General features: G+C 45.8%; 1 protein-coding gene across 1 annotated transcript; it reads left to right on the top strand.

Annotated features, from left to right (window-relative positions):
• The first annotated feature begins 571 nt into the window (after positions 1-571).
• On the top strand, positions 572-18,452 carry HIF1AN (hypoxia inducible factor 1 subunit alpha inhibitor). The gene is made up of 8 exons (XM_033185453.1): positions 572-848; positions 1,125-1,375; positions 5,323-5,471; positions 9,534-9,679; positions 10,523-10,629; positions 11,096-11,159; positions 11,719-11,829; positions 12,671-18,452. The coding sequence occupies exons 1-8, from the start codon at positions 573-575 to the stop codon at positions 12,713-12,715; spliced, it is 1,149 nt and encodes a 382-aa protein (XP_033041344.1). The 5' UTR covers position 572; the 3' UTR covers positions 12,716-18,452.
• The last annotated feature ends 849 nt before the right edge of the window (positions 18,453-19,301 follow it).

Below are 19,301 nucleotides of genomic sequence, written 5' to 3'. Positions count from 1 at the left end.
AGCAATAGAGGTAGTTAATATGGCCTTTTATAATCAATATAGATTGTTTGAAAATGTGAGATGTCCATGGTTGGCCACTGATAACATAGGTTTCACGGCAAGCATATATTCAAGTAGGAGAGACGGTGATATAGGCAGAAAAATCAAATCATGCTAAACAAAAGAAAACCATCCTTGATTCTGAAAGGATTCAACTTGCTGTATATCTTTTGCCTAAGTCTTCAGTCAGCCTTTGCTCTACATCTACCGATGTGATCACTGCTTTTCCTTCTGACTTCTTTAGGTGGGTCAAAAGTTTGCTTTTCTCCCCATTCATGAGTGTAAAGTTTAATGCCTAACTGAACTTGCTTCCTTCTCTGACTCGTGTGTAGACTTGGGTACACTGGGGCAACATTTTTTTGTGTTTTGCTCTACCAGGTCATCCCTATTCCGTGGGACTAGTGTCTAGCCCCATTTCTTCAGCGTCGGAGCCTACGATGTAGAGCTGCATGTTACCATTAGGAGGCGCACCCTCAGGCCTCGGCTCCGCGTTCTTTATGTCTCTGGACCGCTCTCTCTCGCAGCTCATCTCTATGGTTTCCGTTGTGTGTTTGTCTGTGTGTGTGTTTTTTTTTCCCGTCCGGAATAGGCGGAGCTTCCGGTTCCGGCGGGGGCCGTCCCTGGCGGCGGAGATGGCGGCGACAGCGGCGGAGGCCGTGGCCTCTGGCTCTGGAGAGCCCCGGGAGGAGGCCGGAGCCCTCGGCCCCGCCTGGGATGAATCCCAGTTGCGCAGTTACAGCTTCCCGACTAGGCCCATCCCGCGTCTGAGTCAGAGCGACCCCCGGGCGGAGGAGCTTATTGAGAATGAGGTGGGGGGCGGGGCCGCGTCTAAAGGGAGAGGAGGAAGGCACCCGGTTGAGAGGTCAGAGGCGAATGGTGAAAGAGATGGGAGACTGCCGGGGCTCTAGACTAGGGCATATGGGAAGATGGAGAGAAAGGCGAGGAGATACGGAACTTGAGGGGTTCGTACTGATTAACGGGAGAAATTATTCTGAAGTTGAGAAGTAGTTGGGATCATGGAGGCGAACCCACCGACTTCTTGGCATTACTTTATTTGATGTTTTTCACCTGTTGTTTTCATGTAGGAACCTGTGGTTCTGACCGACACAAATCTTGTGTATCCTGCCCTGAAATGGGACCTTGAATACTTGCAAGAGAATATTGGCAATGGAGACTTCTCTGTGTACAGTGCCAGCACCCACAAGTTCTTGTACTATGATGAGAAGAAGATGGCCAATTTCCAGAACTTTAAGCCGAGGTCCAACAGGGAAGAAATGAAATTTCATGAGTTCGTTGAGAAATTGCAGGATATACAGCAGCGAGGAGGGGAAGAGAGGTAAATTCCCAAATCTTAATTTTCTGTTGGATTTAGGGCAGTCATTTTTCTTTCCTATACTTGAAGGTGTGGCAGAATTGGGTCAATTAGAGATTGGCCTCTCCCATCTCTGGATTCCTGTTGAAGTAGTCTGGTCTTCCAGCCTTTAAGGGGTTTGAGTTCTTAGTGGTTCTTGGTGCTACAGCCAGCTAGTTCTGTAGCTTGAGGGATGGGGGAATGATTAAACTTTGGCTTTGAATCTCTGGGTTCCCATCTTCTTCCTCATAAAGTGAGAGTTAGTTGCCTAGAAGGGTCAGGCAGGTGAATGAAAGGAGTAATGTTGTCTGTGTGAAATCAGTGATGAAGCTGAAGGCATAAGCCCTGTTCAAAGTGAGAAGCCAAGGCCGGGTGGGGTGGCTCGTGCCTGTAATCCCAGCACTTTGGGAGGCGGAGGCAGGATGACTGCTTGAGCCCGGGAGTTCAAGACCAACCTGGGAAATGTGGTGAGAACTAGTCTCTACAAAATTAAAAACTAAAACAAAAAACCATAGTGAGACGTCATTGCTTGACTTTGCTTGCTTCAGTTTTGGAGTGTAGTTCTAGGGTTGCAAGATACTCCGATTTTCAAGAGAAGTTCAAAATCAGGACTTTTATTTAAAATCTTTTGACTTTAAATGTGAGCAACTAAATCAGATTTAAAGAAAAAAAGTTGCAGGGGGCCAAACAAAAATGTTTGTCACTGGATTTTGCTCTGAAAATGCCTGTTTGTAGCTATTGTCCTTAAGTATTGTGATGACCGGGCATAGTTCAACCTGAAAAGTTGTATAGTTTGTTGTGATTTTGGAGTAAAGAAGGTCGAGATTCTCTAGCTTAGGGAAGATCAGATTAAATTTGTTTTTCCTATCACAACAGAAACACAAGACACATAAGAGAGTGATTCTTCCTCTCTGCTTTTATTCCTGCTTATGAGGACAGCCTCTTATGTAGGTCCCAGACAGTATTCAATACCACACTATAACACCGCCTCTGGGGAATTGCTTTCGCTGAGTACTTCATGGTGAATGACCCTCTCGCATTTGGTGTCCAACCCTGGGTTTCCTCTCTAGTCTCTTGCTTCACTCACTCCTGTTCCTGACGCCTTATCAGCAGTCTGTGGCTATGTGAATGGATTTGAAATATCTTTTTTTCTTCTTCTTAACACTTAGCAGTTGTCATAATGATGGGATTTTTGACCAGAAGAGTTTCCAGGATATGAACTGTGATTGATCTGTCCATGATGTCTTAATATATTGGTTCAGCTGAGTTATCTCATGCATTAATTTTCTAAAATTTAATACAGTGTGCATGTGCACACTTCCATACACACACACCCAACTTTGAGAAAAAGATTGATTTAAATGATACTCTTGGAGTGTGTAATTCCATTGAATGAACATATACCCAAGAATAAGTGTAAGATATGTGAATCTTGTGATGCTTCAGTGACTTGAAGTTTCTTGCCTCCCATAGTGAGAGCATTTTGTGTAAGAATGAGTGTAATCTGTACTTTATGGGTGATTAAAGAGTTTTCAAGGAAAATCTTTAATTGTTTGAAAGTTTTGCCCTATTAGCTGACTTTAGCACCAACCAGCTTCACTGTATGATTGGACAGGTTGTTGTGATTATGGGGTGAAATGTATTAGGATCCTCTGAGCTATTTTGAGCATTTACCATTCTGGTGTAATAATGTTTAGATTCATATTTGGGGAGTATCACTGACTCTTTCAAAGTTACTTATTTTTTGGGTGAATATATAATTATCTTTGGGGAGAGGTGCATTGAGTCTTGAGGATTCCATGTTCCTACAAAGGTAGTGTTTCCAACTTATCAAGATTTCCTATTAAGGCTGGGCGTGGTAGCTCACACCTGTAATCTCAGCCCTTTAGGAGGCTGAGGCGGGCAGATCATCTGAGGTCAGGAGTTCGAGACCAGCCTGGCTAACATGGTGAAACCCTGTGCCCACTAAAAATACAAAAATTAGCCGGGCATGGTGGCGCATGCCTGTAGTCTCAGCTACTTGGGAGACGGAGGCAGGAGAATTGCTTGAAGCCAGGAGGCAGAGAGGTTGCAGTGAGCCGAGATTTTGCCACTGCACTCCAGCCTGAGTGACAGAGTGAGACTCCATCTCAAAAAAAAAAGATTTCTGATTAACATTGCCTTAAACATTGAGATTCTAGGCAGTGAGATGCCTTTGAACCTTTTTTTTTTGAGACAGGGTCTTGCTCTGTCACCCAGGCTGGAGTGCAGTGGCGTGATCTCAGCTTACTGCAACCTTCGCCTCCCGGGCTCAAGCGATCCTACCACTTCAGTCTCTCGAGTAGCAGGGACCACAGGCATGCACTGCCACCACCATGCCCAGCTAATTTTGTGTTTTTTTAAATAAACTATTTATTTAAATAAATAAGGTTTTGCCGTGTTGCCCAGGCTGGTCTGGAACTCCTGAGCTCAGGCAGTCCACCTCCCTTGGCCTCCCTAAGCGCTGGGATTATAGGCGTGAGACACCACACCTGGCCCCTTTGAGCCTTTTGAAGTAATGATCTCAGGACCAGGACAGAGATACAGAGATGCTTCTGTCTTTTTTTTAGGTTTTCACACTTATTAAATGTCTCTTGTGGGCTTCTTCAAGTGTGTTTGGGTTTTCATTTCTCTTAAGTAACTTATGACTTTCCTTAGGTATGTTAGGAGCCTGAGGCCTTTACCTGATAAGCTGTCTCCCTTACTTTAGCTGTAGAGGGCTGCAACAGGATAGGTGGCTGAATCAGTTAAGATAAACTAGGCTTCAAGCCAGAGCTCGGGCTAGAAACAACAGAGGCTTATTTCTCACTTACTACATGTTGATCATGGGTAATGTCATATTGTTCTTTACATCATCTTGTTCTCTCTGGCACCCAGATTGCCCCAGCAGCTACTATCTGGAATTTGGAGTTGCTGTGGCAGAGGGAAAGAGATGTGATAGTGGTGACTGGTTCTTAAATTATAGTTAGAAACAACACAAGTCACTTCTGTGGACATTTCCTTGGCCAGAACAGGTTAAATAAGCAAGCCTGGCTTCAAGGGGATGTGAAAGAAAACTTCCACACTGAGGGAACCAGCTCTTGGTGAACAGTAATACAATTTACCACAGTGGGCATCAAGGGCCAAAGGAGATGTCTCAGGCTCTGCAAGTCTCTGGTATAAGACTGAGTCATCATTCTAGGGTCTATGGATAGGCTTCTAGGAATCTGAAATTATATGAAGGTTCTGGGTATATGTGCATTTTTGTGGGGAACCTCCATGGATTCTTTCATTTATTTATGTATTTATATTTTTTGAGACGGAGTCTTGCTCTTGTCACCCAGGCTGGAGTGCAATAGCACGATCTCAGCTCACTGCAACCTCTGCCTCCCAGGTTCAAGTGGTTCTCCTGCCTCAGCCTCCTGATTAGCTGGGACTTCTTCTTCAGATTCTTTTTTTTTTTTTAAGTTTTATTTTTCATCTCACCCTCCTATTCTTTGGATTCTTAAAGAAGTCATTCTGTGACCCAAAAAAGGTTAAGCATCACTTCTTTCAAGAAAAAGTTTGGGGACCAGTTGCAGTGTCTCACACTTGTAATCCCAGCACTTTGGGAAGCAGAAGCAGGAGGATTGCTTGAGCCCAAGAGTTTGAGACCAATCTGGGCAACATAGTGAGACCTTGTTTCTTAAAATAAAATAAAACAAAACAAAACAAAAAACAATAAATTAAAAAGTTTGGTGTTAAACATAACTCAATGAAGGACAAGTAAGAATTCAGTTGTATGAGAATCCATGTTGGCTAAGATTTGCCTGACTCTATCTGTTCTCTGTGGGAGATGCTGGTATGGATTTGGGCTTGTATTTTCAGATGTGGAGAGGCCGTGCCAGGGGCTGTGTGTGCATGCACTAATAGGACTTTCTTCTTGGGGAACATAGGTTGTATCTGCAGCAAACGCTCAATGACACTGTGGGCAGGAAGATTGTCATGGACTTCTTGGGTTTTAACTGGAACTGGATTAATAAGCAACAGGGAAAGCGTGGCTGGGGGCAGCTTACCTCTAACCTACTGCTCATTGGCATGGAAGGTAAGAAATCTTTCAAAAGCAGCATGGCTCGGAGTCATATGAACCTGATTTCTAATCTTGTCTCCACCACTTATTAGCTCCATGACTTTGAACAAGCCACTTCACTTTCTTTTTTTTTTTTTGAGATGGAGTCTTGCTCTGTCGCCCAGGCTGGAGTGCAGTGGCCGGATCCCAGCTCACTGCAAGCTCCGCCTCCCGGGTTTACGCCATTCTCCTGCCTCAGCCTCCCGAGTAGCTGGGACTACAGGCGCCCGCCAACTCGCCCGGCTTGTTTTTTGTATTTTTTAGTAGAGACGGGGTTTCGCTGTGTTAGCCAGGATGGTCTTGATCTCCTGACCTCGCGATCCACCCGTCTCGGCCTCCCAAAGTGCTGGGATTACAGGCTTGAGCCACCGCGCCTGGCCGCCACTTCACTTTCTTAAGCCTCAGCCTACTTAGCTCTAAAAGAAACATAATAGGGGCTAGGTGCCGTGGCCCACGCCTGTAAACCCAGCACTTTGGGAGGCTGAGGTGGGCGGATGAAGGTCAGGAGATGGAGACCATCCCAGCCAACATTATGAAACCCCGTCTCTACTAAAATACAAAAAAATAAATAAAAAATTACCCGGGCATGATGGCATGCACCTGTAGTCCCAGCTACTTGGGAGGCTGAGACAGGGGAATTGCTTGAACCCGGGCAGTAGAGGTTGCAGTGAGCCAAGATCACGCCACTGTACTCCAGCCTGGCGACAGAGCAAGACTCTGTCTCTAATCCCAGCACTTTGGGAGGCTGAGGCAGGAGGATTGCTTGAGGTCAGAAGTTCGAAGCTGCAGTGAACTATGATTGCACCACTACACTGCAGCCTGGGCAATAGAGTGAGGCCCTGTCTCTAAGAAAAATAAGTGGAAAGAAATGAAACATGATAATACCTTGTAAATAGTTGTGAAGATTAAATGAAGTAATGTATGTCGAGTCTTTTTTTTTCTTTTGAGATGGAGTCTCACTCTGTTGCCCAGGCTGGAGCGCAATTGCGCGATCTCGGCTCACTGCAACCTCCGCCTCCCGTGTTCAAGTGATTCTCCTGCCTCAGCCTCCCGAGTAGCTGGGACTACAGGCGTGTGCCACCACACCTGGCTTATGTCAAGTCTTTAAACTAGTTTCGTGTATTCTGAAAAGTTTCCTTTTCCCTTCCTTAGCTGTTACGTGAGTGCATATACTGAGATATTAGGGACCTCTCTGAAATACAGACATGTGATGCTTAGTGTCAGGGATATGTTCTGAGAAATGTGTTGTTAGGTGACTTCATCATTGTGCAAACATCATAGAGTATAGTTACACAAACCTAGATTGTGTAGCCTACTGTATGCCTAGGCTATATGGTATAGCCTCTGACTACACCATGTAGTCCATGGTGTTAGCGTATTACTGTACTCAATATTATAGGCAGCTGTAACACAATGGTAAGTATTTGGGTATCTAAACATACCTAAATATAGAAAAGGTATAGTAAAAGTACAGTATCAAATACTGCAGGAAAAAGGTGACAAAAGACAAAATACATATAAAGGATAAAAAATGGTAGTTTGGGAATTTTTTTATTACCAAAAAAAAAAAAAAAAGATAACGGTATACCTGTATAGGGCTGCTCCATTATAATCTTATGGGAACGCTGTTGTAGATGTGATCTGTTGTTGACCAAAATGTCATTATGTGGTACATTACTGTACATTTTCTCTACTAGATCTGTCTATGTTCAGAAGTTTTATCCCAGTAAAACAGGGGAAACTTTTTTTTTAGTATAAATTAAATTTTATCTTTTAAATAGATAATACATTCATGGAGTTCAAATTCAAAATGTGTAAATAGGTATATAGTGATAAATATTAATACCTGTTCCACCTCTATCTCTTAGCTTCCCAGTTTCTTCCCTGGAGGTACTGCATATTATTAGTTGCTTGTGTTTTCTGCTAGATAAATTTATGCATACACTAATAAATATGTGAGTGTGTTTTTGTTTTTTTTTCCCCTTTTGAATGAAAGGAGAGACCCTTAAACTCCACTCAGGAGAATGAGAGCTTTTTATGAGGCAGGATCATTGTCTCATTCTTATTTTTATTTCTGGCAGTAGCGCGGTGCCATGCCCATGGTAGGTACTTAGTAAATGGAAGCAGAGAAGTTATTTATTGTCATTCACCACTGAGCTCCTCGGTTTCTTCTTGTTTGATTGTCCATTCTTCAGATTTGGATCCTTTGCTGCTGGATTTCCAGCCATGTGGCTTGTGAATTGACACCACCTGCCTCTTTTTTTTGTTTTTGTTTTTGTTTTTTATTGAGACACTGTCTCGCTCTGTCACCCAGGCTGGAGTGCAGTGGCGTGATCAGGGCTCACTGCAGCCTTGACCTCCCAGTTTCAAACGATCCTCCCACCTCAGCCTTCCAAGTAGCTGGGACTACAGGCGTAAGCCACCATGCTTGGCTAATTTTTAAAGTATTTTTTCTGGAGAGATGGGGTCACCCTATGTTGCCCAGACTGGTATCGAACTCCTGGCCCCCTCTCACCTTGGCCCCCTAAGTTATCCTCTCACCTTGGCTCCCTAAAGTGTTGGGATTACAGATGTGAGCTATTGTCGCTGGTCTTACCTGCCCCTTTGAAACCAGCTCTTGGTTGACCTTTCAAGAAAGAGCCAGTTCTGGTTTACTTGACTCTTTCTTTTTCTTTTTTTTTTTTTTGAGACAGAGTCTTGCTCTGTCGCCCAGGCTGGAGTGCAGTGGCATGATCTCGGCTCACTGCAACGTCCACCTCCCAGTTCACGCCATTCTTCTGCCTCAGCCTCCCAAGTAGCCGGGACTATAGGCGCCCATCACCACGCCTGGCTAATTTTTTTATATTTTTAGTAGAGACGGGATTTCACCATGTTAGCCAGGATGGTCTTGATCTCCTGACCTCGTGATCCACCCGCCTCGACCTCCCAAAGTGCTGGGATTACAGGCGTAAGCCACCGTGCCCGGCAGTTTACTTGACTCTTAGGTCTTTCTGTTGCCTGCGTTTCCTGTGGTAGGGTGCATGGAAGTGGATCCCTCAGGTAGAGATGAGAGAGCAAGTCTCCTTTGAGGATGCATGTGGACTTTCATCACTTAAGAAAGCATCTGTCTTGGCATACTCAGACAGAGCTGGGGAATATTTTCTAAATTCCATGCCCTGCAAAAGTGTGTGTGTTCAACTCATGGGCTGTGCAAAGGCCAAACAACAGACATGGTCCTAGTTATAAAGGAGTAGATGGAACATACACTAGGGCACAACCAATTCAAGTTGGCATTTAAAATAATGTGCCATATTTAAATTATACAACACTCTCTTCAGTCGTCTGATATTCTTCCCTCCAACAAAAATCACTTGCACCAGTGAGCCCCAGTGTTGCTCTAAGAAGTGTTGTCTTGGCTGGATGTGGTGGCTCACGCCTGTAATCCTAACACTTTGGGAGGCTGAGGCAGACAGGTCCCTTGAGCCTAGAAGTTGGAGACCAGCCTGGGCAACATGGTGAAACCCCGTATCTTAAAAAAACAAGTGTTGCATCCCTTAGGTGTATTGAAGTGGGAGGAAAGGTTGAGAGTCTTTAAGTTCCACAGAGCTATCCTAAGTAAATACAGAGCTACATAATCATTAAACTTATTAACTCCTCGCGTATATGTTGTTGATACCAATCATTTCTGTTTTGCTTCCCTTGAATTGTTGCCATAGTCAAGAAGAGTACACGTATACACAGTTGATTACCCTACCTGATTTTTGAGTATCATTTTGATGTGCTCTTGCTTCCAGTAAGGGCAGCAGCCTTCATTTAGGGAAGTAGACTTAGCTGATAGTGGACCCTTAACCAGTGATGTTTGCTAGAGTTACTACCATACATGCTTAACACCTAATTATCTGAGAGTTGTAATTGGAATTTCCCTGATTCTGCCTAAATTTTGATTTGGAACTCTTAGCTGGGCAGGCAGGCTGGATTTCTCTCTAGCACTGCATCCTGTATTCCAGCTCGTGCAATAGAACCACTGCTCTGCATAAGAAAATGCCTTTCTTCTTACAGGAAATGTGACACCTGCTCATTATGATGAGCAGCAGAACTTTTTTGCTCAAATAAAAGGTTACAAACGATGCATCTTATTTCCTCCGGATCAGTTTGAGTGCCTCTACCCATACCCTGTTCATCACCCATGTGACAGACAGAGCCAGGTGAGCTTGTGTGGTCTTGAGAAGGATATAGAACTCTAGATTCTAGAAATGCCTAGGCTGGAATGTCTTTCCCCTTCCCCGTAGTGATGTGCCAGGTTTGGATTACAGGCTATTCTTGCCTTAACACACCAAGAGGATAATTTCATTGTAGCTCACAAATTCCAGGCTCCCTGGAGTGGCCACCAGATGTTCGTAAGTATAACTAGCCTCACAGAGCTAATTCTCGGGACAGACCCTGTCATTGATGCTGATGGACTCTGGTTACTCTGTTTGATTGGCTTATAAGTTCATGGAACAAAATGTGTATGTCTCCATTGGATTTAATCATTGTTTGCTTTTGTCATGGATGCTATTTCTTTTTGATAAGCATCAAAAATCCTTTTTGATAAGGAGAAGGGTGAATAAAACTGAGCTATGTTGTTTAATATATTTCCTGGATCTAACTGTGGCCAGCCAAAGATATCCTTTCCTTTCTTCAGAAAGCTGTCTAGCTACTTCATGTAGGAGTCTTTGCTGGTTAGAATATGTTCTTGGGAGAAAGTTTCGGAAGGTTTGGGTGGAGGATAATTCCTAATTTGTCATATTCGTGGCTGTGGGTCGTCTGGTCTCAGGAGCACTGAAGCCTAGGCTTCTTTGTCACTTAACATTCAAACATGGACTGTCTTGTATTGTTTTCTCTCAGAGTTTAATGTGCATTATGTCTTCTGCTGGATATAAATTCTAAAGACTTTTTTTAAGGCATCTTTTTTTGTTTGTTTTTACTGCCAAACTGGCACATAGTAGTTTTACTGATAAAGATTTGGTGATTTACATTTTTTTTTCTTTCTCTTGAACAACTCTTAGGTGGACTTTGACAATCCAGACTACGAGAGGTTCCCTAATTTCCAAAATGTGGTTGGTTACGAAACAGTGGTTGGCCCTGGTGATGTTCTTTACATCCCAATGTACTGGTGAGAAGGGGGCTAGGGCTGGGGGCTTCTTGGGAGTTTTCTTTTCCATTCCCTGGAAAGCCTTGTCTGTGTCCCTTCTGAGTTATGGCATGATTGGTTTTATGTGGTCTGTAGGAAGGCTGGCATATCCAGATGTGAGCGTACTGAACCTGTGGGAGGTAGTGGGGGGAGTGATAGCCCTATCTCTTGGACAGGATGAGAATTCTTCAAGTCCAAAAAGATTCCAGAGGCTTGAGCCTAGATAAACTGTTCTTGGCTCTTTGGTATTTAGAGACTGAACACCAGTACCTCTAACCCCCAGTGTGTGTGTTTTCACAGGGTGAGTGTAAAGATATTATCTTCACTGTTTTCCTTAATTGCACTCTACCTAGTTTTTCAGCCTGTCCCCCACACCCCAACACTCCACCTCCCCACCCCCTGCCAAAAAGTATCACTAGTAAACAGAAGCCTGTTTGTTTTCTTGCAGGTGGCATCACATAGAGTCATTACTAAATGGGGGGATTACCATCACTGTGAACTTCTGGTATAAGGTGAATATGGTTTGCTTTTTTTGTTTTTTCCAGATGGAACTGGCTCTTGGGTGAGGTAGGTATAATAAATGATTTTGGATGGGATGGTTGACTATCCCTGGAAGTGATTCTCAGGTGTCTGGGGAGATGAAGAGGGATAGGATTGAATTGGGTTTCTTTTTTTTAAATATATTTTTTGAGACACAGTCTTGCTCTGTCACCCAGGCTGGAGTGCAGTGGCGCGATCTCGGCTCACTGTAACTTCTGTCTCCTGGGTTCAGGTGATTCTCCTGCCTCAGTCTCCTGAGTAGTTGGGACTACAGGCACATGCCACCATGCCCGGCTAATTTTTGTATTTTTAGTAGAGATGGGGTTTCACCATGTTGGCCAGGCTGGTCTCAAACTCCTGACCTCAAGTGATCCACCCGCCTTGGCCTCCCAAAGTGCTGGGATTACAGGCCTAAACCACTGTGTCCAGCAAGAATTGGGTTTCTTAGAAGGGAGGATGGTACTAAGAACAGTAGAGTGACCCTGACGCCTGCTGCTGAAGACATTTCCTGAGCTACTGCTTCCTTTGTAGGGGGCTCCCACCCCTAAGAGAATTGAATATCCTCTCAAAGCCCATCAGAAAGTGGCCATAATGAGAAACATTGAGAAGATGCTTGGAGAGGCCTTGGGGAACCCACAAGAGGTATGTGACTGCCCCAAGGTGGCTCAGTGGGTTGGTTGACCAAGGAAAGTCAGGATCGGAGTGACATTCTTTACAGCTTCTGTGTTTCGGTATCTGGTGTCCTCTTGTCTCCATAGAGGTTATGGGTATGTTCAGAAAAATTCTTGTTTTCTGGTGATAGCTGGGCTTGACTGGCGGATCAATTATAATTAGTTCCATGCTAGTAGTAATGTTCCCCATGGGGCTTGTGTGCCATCTGGGGACCCCCTGAGGGGATTCTTCTGGAACAGGAAGCGAGCACTAAAGCATCTTGCACTTTCCCAGCTGTGCCAGGGCTGCTGTAGGTAATGTTGAGAGACCTGCTTCCCACGCAGGTGTGCCAGTGGCCCTTTGGGTAAATGGGGGAGGTTTGGATTTGTAGGGTTCTTGCCTCCCTCTTGCAGGTAAGCTCACATCCACAGACACCTCTGGTGTTGGGAGATAGCATCAGCCCCAATTGCAGGTGATAGTTTTTTGAGGATATGGAGGCAGTTAACATTCTGGAGAAACATGCAGACGCTCTTGGATGTTGGGGGATTATTAGCTCCTCTGACCATGTCTGTCCATTTGGGGCTGATTACAGTAAGAGACAGGGTGTTGTGAGAGGGAAGAATAATAGTACAAGATGGACCCCTGAGGAAAAGGTTATCTCCCAGAATACTGGGTTGGCCTTCAGGAAGACAGGTGATTAGAGGATTCACAAGATTGTATGAAAACATTGTCTCTGTCCTTGGCTGGACATCTGATATCTCCAGACACACCCTGTCCAATTCCAGGGCCAGGGAACAGCCAGTTCTGATTGGCTCCTAATGTTTCTTTACAGGTGGGGCCCTTGTTGAACACAATGATCAAGGGCCGATACAACTAGCCTGCCGGGGGTCAAGGCCTCCTGCCAGGTGACTGCTATCCCGTCCACACCGCTTCATTGATGAGGACAGGAGACTCCAAGCGCTAGTATTGCACGCTGCACTTAATGGACTGGACTCTTGCCATGGCCCAGGAGGCAGGTGTTCGGGGCGAGGCAGGGCAGTTGACACTCCACTCCTATTTGGAGGAACTTCATACCCTTGCCTCTTGTGCCCCAGCACCTTCTGTCTCTGCCCCCCGCCTAAAGTCCTGCATTCAGTGTGTGGAGTCCCAGCTTTTGGTTGTCATCACGTCTGTGTGTATGTTAGTCTGTCCACTTCGGAATGTGTGTGCGTGTGTGTGCATGCACACGCTTGTATGTATCTGTTCCCTGTTCCTTCTGGGTCAGGCTGTCACTTCTGGCTCTCAGCCCTATCTCCTGCAACCTCAGTGCCTCAGCCTGGGAGAGAGAGAGGAGATGCTCTTGGACTCCCCACTGCATCTAGGCTGCAGGGCCAGAGCTAGTCTGACCATTAGGTCAGTCTGCCTCCTGACAGTTTTTGTATAGTCAGACTCTAGGTGGTGTGGGAATGGCTACTGGGACTCTAATGGGGTGAAAGAGAGGGGAGGCTTGCCTTTGAAAGCCTAGATAGCCTTCCTGTGAGAGAGGATTAGATAGTTTTCCAACTGAGCCTATAAGCTCAAGCCATACATAAAAGGACCTTGGGACATAAGAACCAATGATTGTGCATAAGTTCCAAATTACAGACACGTACAATTTCTCTCTTTCAGCACCAGCTCTTGCCCCTATGCTGGGTACCAAGGGAGTTCTCCTAGCTGTGGCTTCTCTAGGTTCTAGGGGTGCAAGCCTGTGTGTGTGTGTGTGTGTGTGTGTGTGTGTGTGTGTGTGTATCCACACTACGGGTGCAAGCCTCTATGTGTTTGTGTGTGTGTGTGTGTGTGTGTGTGTATCCACACTGGCCAGCCTCCCTACTTACCAAGGTTCTCCACTGCTTACCTTTTCCAGTGGGACAGTACAGTGTGAGCCCCCGGGAAGTACTGCCTGACCTATCCTAAGCTTTTACACTTGGATTTTAGCCATCGTATGTTAGCCAGGTCTCACTGCAGCCTGCCCGAGGCTAACTGGCTGGAGCCTCCAGGCCCTACAATGCTTCCTGCCCAGGCCATATCCTTTACTCTTGCTGAGCTTCCTGGCTGAATAGATGAAATGGGGTCAAGCCCAGGCAGCTCACTCACTACCTGTGATCCACCTCAGGGCACGGGCAAACACATAGGCTTGCCTCTTAAAGCCAGCTCCTCTGCCAGACCCCATTGTAATGTGCCACAACACCCTCAGTAGTCAGGGCAACTGGTAGCTCATGGAAGTCGAATTTCCTTTTCTGTTAGGAGCTACTCATGAGAACCCCTGTCAGGGCTGCAGCTTACAGGTGGGCAGCTGTGATTGCACAACTTGAAGGGCCATCATTCACATCTATTCAGTGGGAGTGGGGCCCATGGGATTGGGCAGTGTGGTGGCCCTGTGTCTCCTCACCTCTGCTCCTGTCTTCCCTTTCTCTCTGGAAGGGAAGAGGAGTTGGAAGGTCTCTGGTTTTCTTTTCTTTTTTCTTTTTTTTTTTGCCAAAGGTTTACTTCCAGCATCTGAGCTCTGGCTCTCACCCGCGAAGCTCAGTTTATAGTGCACTGATGAACTGACTGAGAGGATGCGTGTGTATGCGTGTGCATGCCTGAGTGTGTTTTTTGGAGAGGGGTGTTTATTTTTAGTACCCCATTCTGGGGTTCTCTGATGCAGTGTGGATGTGAAGACATGTTATCTTCTTAAGTGTAGCTCTTTCAAATATAGTCAATGCTGGGAAATGTGATTGTAGTGATCTCCATCCCTCCACTTCTTTTGGGAAAGAGGAGCACAGGAGTGGTGCCACAGTCACACTTGGAAAGATAGTAGATTGTTTTCATTCTCAGCAGGTCTGCTGTATTCCTGGCTCAGCCCTCAAAGGTGTGGGTGATATGTCAAGGAGGCGTGCACTCAGCTGGTCCTTGCTGGGTTCTGTGCTGACACAGGTCTCACCTAAGGTGGCCGAGGGGTGGGAGGGAGAAGGCTAATCTTGGAACCTTCACAGGATTGGCCTTGATCCTTGGGTGATACAAGAGTGATCCTGATTTTTAGACACCTAATATGTGCCTAGTGCTTTTATCTTTGTTCCTCACTATCCTGCAAGGTAGGTATTCTCACTTACAGACGAAGAAATGGACTCAGAGAGATTAGGTGATTAGTGACAATCAGTTGTAACTTAGCACTGTTTGGCTGCAAACCCCTTGCTCCTTCCTTTCAACCAACTATGTTGATTTTCCTTCCTTACCTCCCTCGTTGTACCACAGGTTCTGTCCTCAAGATCCCACCCCACTAGGCAGTATCTGAAGGCAGATCCAGCCCAAGATGGTACAGAATATACAGTTCAGGGTAAAAGTTCTTCTGGTCTCCTGCTAACAACGTCTTGGAAAAACTGCCTGGGAAGCCATATTATGAGTTAGTACTAGAAGAAGCTGTGGGGGGAACTGAGTTCTATCTCTAATTGCATTACTTGTGTGTCCTTGAATAGACCCATAACTGGTCCCAGCATGCTTTTGCATCTATAGAACTGAAACTGTAGTTCTAGATAGCACTAAGAGTCTTGGTTCATATTCAGCTGCTGCTATTTCCCCCCAAGGAAAAGATGAGGTTTCCCTTGATGAGGGATGTTTAGGCTCAAATTCTGCTTGCCACAGAGGAAACATTTCTGCTGTAGTTGTTTACCTCCATCCTAGCTGGCAGTGTGGGACACATACGGCAAGGGAAGGTGGGGGTTTGGGCCTGTATAGAGGTCAGCCACGCTGCAGACTCATCTACTCACATCAGCAGGTACAGAGAAAACTAGTGTTTTGTAAAGTCAAATATTTGTTGGGGGGTTGGAGTTCTGGGGATGGAGGAGGGGCTGTTCTGGGCATCAGTTGAGCAGATGCCCAGGATGCCTGGGGGAGACCAGCTTCCCCTACAAATCAGAGCTCTAAATTACAAGGTTTTTACCAACGTGAACAGTTGGGGGAAGTCGTCTGCTCTCATTTGCGTAATGGTTTCTGTCACTGGTGATTAGACACAGGATGAAGGAAAAGAAATTTGACAATTAGGAATGAGCGATCATTAATCTGAATCTGTTAGGAGACAGAGAGGGGAAGGATCCTTATCGGTGGGCCAGCCCAATATGGGGAGACACTCCCTCCCTCTGCCCCCAGAGACTCCTGGGCTACATCCTCTTTGAGTATTGCCACAAGTGGGCAGAGCTTGTATTTCGTAACAAACACTCGGGACCCAGTCGCCAGCCTGAGATGGATATGGGAACAGACATCTTTGGGCATGAGCCAACAAAGATAGACATAGATGGATGTCAAGTACAAGCTCTAAGGCAAAGGATAACAATGGAAAAGTTTTGACATGTGTTTGCCATTTGTGGAAAATATTTTTGTAATAGTCAACACCCCTGATAGCCCACCTGTGACAAGTATTTGTTACATTCCAGCAACTGTAGGGCATGAGGAAAAACTTGTCCTTATCAAATCCCAGGAGCTTCTGCTTAGTTGCAGAAGAAATTACATGAAGCAGCCAGAGGTTATAAGGCCACCCATGTATATCGTGCACCCTGTGTGGACAAGATTAGGGACTGTTGAGAGAGGAGGAAACCAGTAGAGACCAAAGCTCTACGCAGGCTCCTCGAAGCTTCTGGGCTCACCTTAGAAGGCCTCTGTACGCTTCCTAGCAACATTGATGTCCTCACAACCCCAAATCAGTGCAGCTGTGGCTGTGTGGAGGGCTTTGAGGCCTTTGGCCCAGATGTGTGAACAGTGCTGAGGTTCAGTAATAGCATGAGTCTTCGGGTGTGGAGCAGCCCATCTTGGCTCTTCCCATGTCTCCATGTCACTTCTCATCTTCTGTCCTTTCAAACTTCAAGGACACTATTAATTTACACTAGTATTTGTTCCTCAGTTTTGTGACTTGAATGCAGTGAGTGCCTTAGATGAGAGGATCCCTCAAGGATGAAGGACTGGGGGTTGGTGGTTCTCTCTTTCAGAATGGGAACTTCCCAAAAATGGGGCTGTGTCTCACCTCTCAGTAGGTTCCCTACCTCTGGGTCTTCCACCCTTCAAAATCTCGTACAGAATTTAGCAAGGGCTGCAGGGAATGACCCTCAGGGACCAGTTTGACCCAGGTGGGGTTGATGATGAGGTATGCCTAGAAGTAGTTCAGGGTTCCTTAGTCTGGCCTTTCAGCTGGTGTCTTACTCCCCTTTGAGACCTCCAGCTGCTTGTCTTCCACTCCCTGCATACCTCTCTGATGTCTTCTCAAACTGCTGGCTCTAAAGGGGTATTCTGGTGTCCCTCTTGAGAGCTGCCTGCAGTTTCCCTTATTCAGCTGTCCCCTGCCTGCAGCCTCCTTACCAAGATCCTTTTTCCTAAACAGTTGTCCTTCCCTCAGAAACTCCATAGCTGCAAGTGTTGAATAGACTTGTCTTTAGGATCCCTCTCTGGTCATCCCTGTTCATCTTAGGGCCATCTCCCTTTTCTGATTTTTGACAACTCTGTTTATTTTGCCCATGGCTGCTCCTCTTATTTTGTGTCTGCTGTGTGTTCTTGCCCTTCTGTTGTCAGTTCTGTACCTCCTGGTCCAGCTTGTCTCACTGTGGTAGCCCCTTCTGCTTGTCTTCAGCCATCTCGGTTTAATCCTCATAGGTCATGGATGAATGGAGCCTTGCTGAGCACTTTGAGGGCATTTCTGTTGGGCAAAACCTCAGAAACTGGAAGTTTTGAGGCCTGTGGGCCTGTGGTCAATGAGGCCTCTGGAGGTGGGTTAGGGGTGGGCACCTAGAGAGTAGTAGAGAGCCAGTTGAGGGGAGAGGTGCAGTGGTTGCTGCAGAGACTTTGTGAGAATGGCACCAGGCCTGGGAAGCTAGTGCGGAAGAACTGAGCTGTCCGAAGGAGATACCAATATCCCCTTTGCAGGGTGGTGATGGGCATCAAACATGACATATGTAATATGTCCCCTTCATGGAGGATTTCCATCTAAATGCATCTGTGTGCCTTAGGGACCAGTAGCTCAGGGGTGATGGACTTTTTTGAATGTCTCCTAATTTCTCTCAGGTGTCTTTGGCTCTGTGTCACCAAATGTGCCTGACCTCTGCATCCCAGTGGTTGCTGAAAGGGAAACAGTGTATTGCGTAGTCAGGTGTCAGGAGTAGAGATCTTAATGAGAAAGGCCCTGGCAGCTGGAGAGATGAAAGAACCCAGTGGTCAGCTTATACCCAGACTATCTCTACACTCCTCCAAGAGTTTGAGTCCCATAGCTGATTAAAGAATTTACATATGGGCTCCCCCCTGCTTTCCTACTTAAAATCTATTCTCTCATATTTTGGTAAGGAGCATGTGGCTTTAACTTTCAATGGTAAACAATCTAGGACAGTGTTTAAAGGCATGGATTTTGGAGTCAGATATAGTTGGTTCGAATTCATAGCTTCACTGCTTTCCAGCTGGGTTTGACCTTCGTTGATTTACTTAACTTCTCTGAGCCTCAGTTTCCTCAACTATAATGACATGGGTGGAGGGAGGCATGTGAAAATATCTACCTCAGGGTTGTTGGAGTAACGGAAACAATGTTTGTAAAGCTTTAGCACAGTGCCTGGCAAGCACTTAATAAATGGCTGTGGTGGTGGTTATATTTATTATGTGATTTATTCAGGAACTTGGTTTCAGTGATCTCTAAACAGATTTCCAGTGGTTCTTTCTCTCTCAAGAAAAGCATAGGGAAAAACAAGAAATACCTCAGATAAACCATATTGAGTTGAGGGTAGACAGAAGAGTCTAGTACCTAAACTCACCCTAAAGGAAGAGAAACAGGAAGTGTCTGATGCGTCTTTTGCCTGGGCAGCCAGACTTTACTGCTGTACTACCAGCCCAGGGCCTTGGGTGAGAAGGTTTCAGGTCTGAGCTCCCCTTGCACTGTGTGAGAGGCCGTGGAACCAAATGAGTCCTTGTTACACATGGAGAAGCTATTGTCCCCTCACACCATGAAATGCAATAGTAGTCAAATCAGGCCCCACTTGATTCAGTTTTAGTTCATGCCTTTCCATGTATTTAAATTGTAAGTGTTGGCCAGGTGCGGTAGCTCACGCCTGTAATCCCAGCACTTCGGGAGGCTGAGGCAGGAGGATCACTTGAGCCCAGGAGTTCGAACCAGCCTGGGCAGCATAGGGAGATCCCGTCTCAATAATTTTTTTTTGAAAAATTAAAAAAAATTACAAGTATGGACCAGATGCCTGGGAGGATCACCTCACACCTGTAATCCCAGCACTTTGGGAGGCTGAGGTGGGTGGATCACCAGAGGTCAGGAGTTTGAGGCCAGCCTGGCCAACATGGTGAAACCCTGTCTCTACTAAAAATACAAAAATTAGCCAGACGTGATGGTGGGTACCTGTAATCCCAGCTACTTGGGAGGCTGAGACAGGAGAATCACTTGAACCCAGGAGGCGGAGGTTGCAGTGAGCTGAGATCACGTCGTTGCATTC

The sequence above is a fragment of the Trachypithecus francoisi genome, unplaced genomic scaffold (assembly GCF_009764315.1).
Source record: "Trachypithecus francoisi isolate TF-2019V2 unplaced genomic scaffold, Tfra_2.0 Contig01579, whole genome shotgun sequence".
Taxonomy (NCBI): Eukaryota; Metazoa; Chordata; class Mammalia; order Primates; family Cercopithecidae; genus Trachypithecus; species Trachypithecus francoisi.
This window is presented reverse-complemented; position numbering and strand designations above follow the sequence as displayed.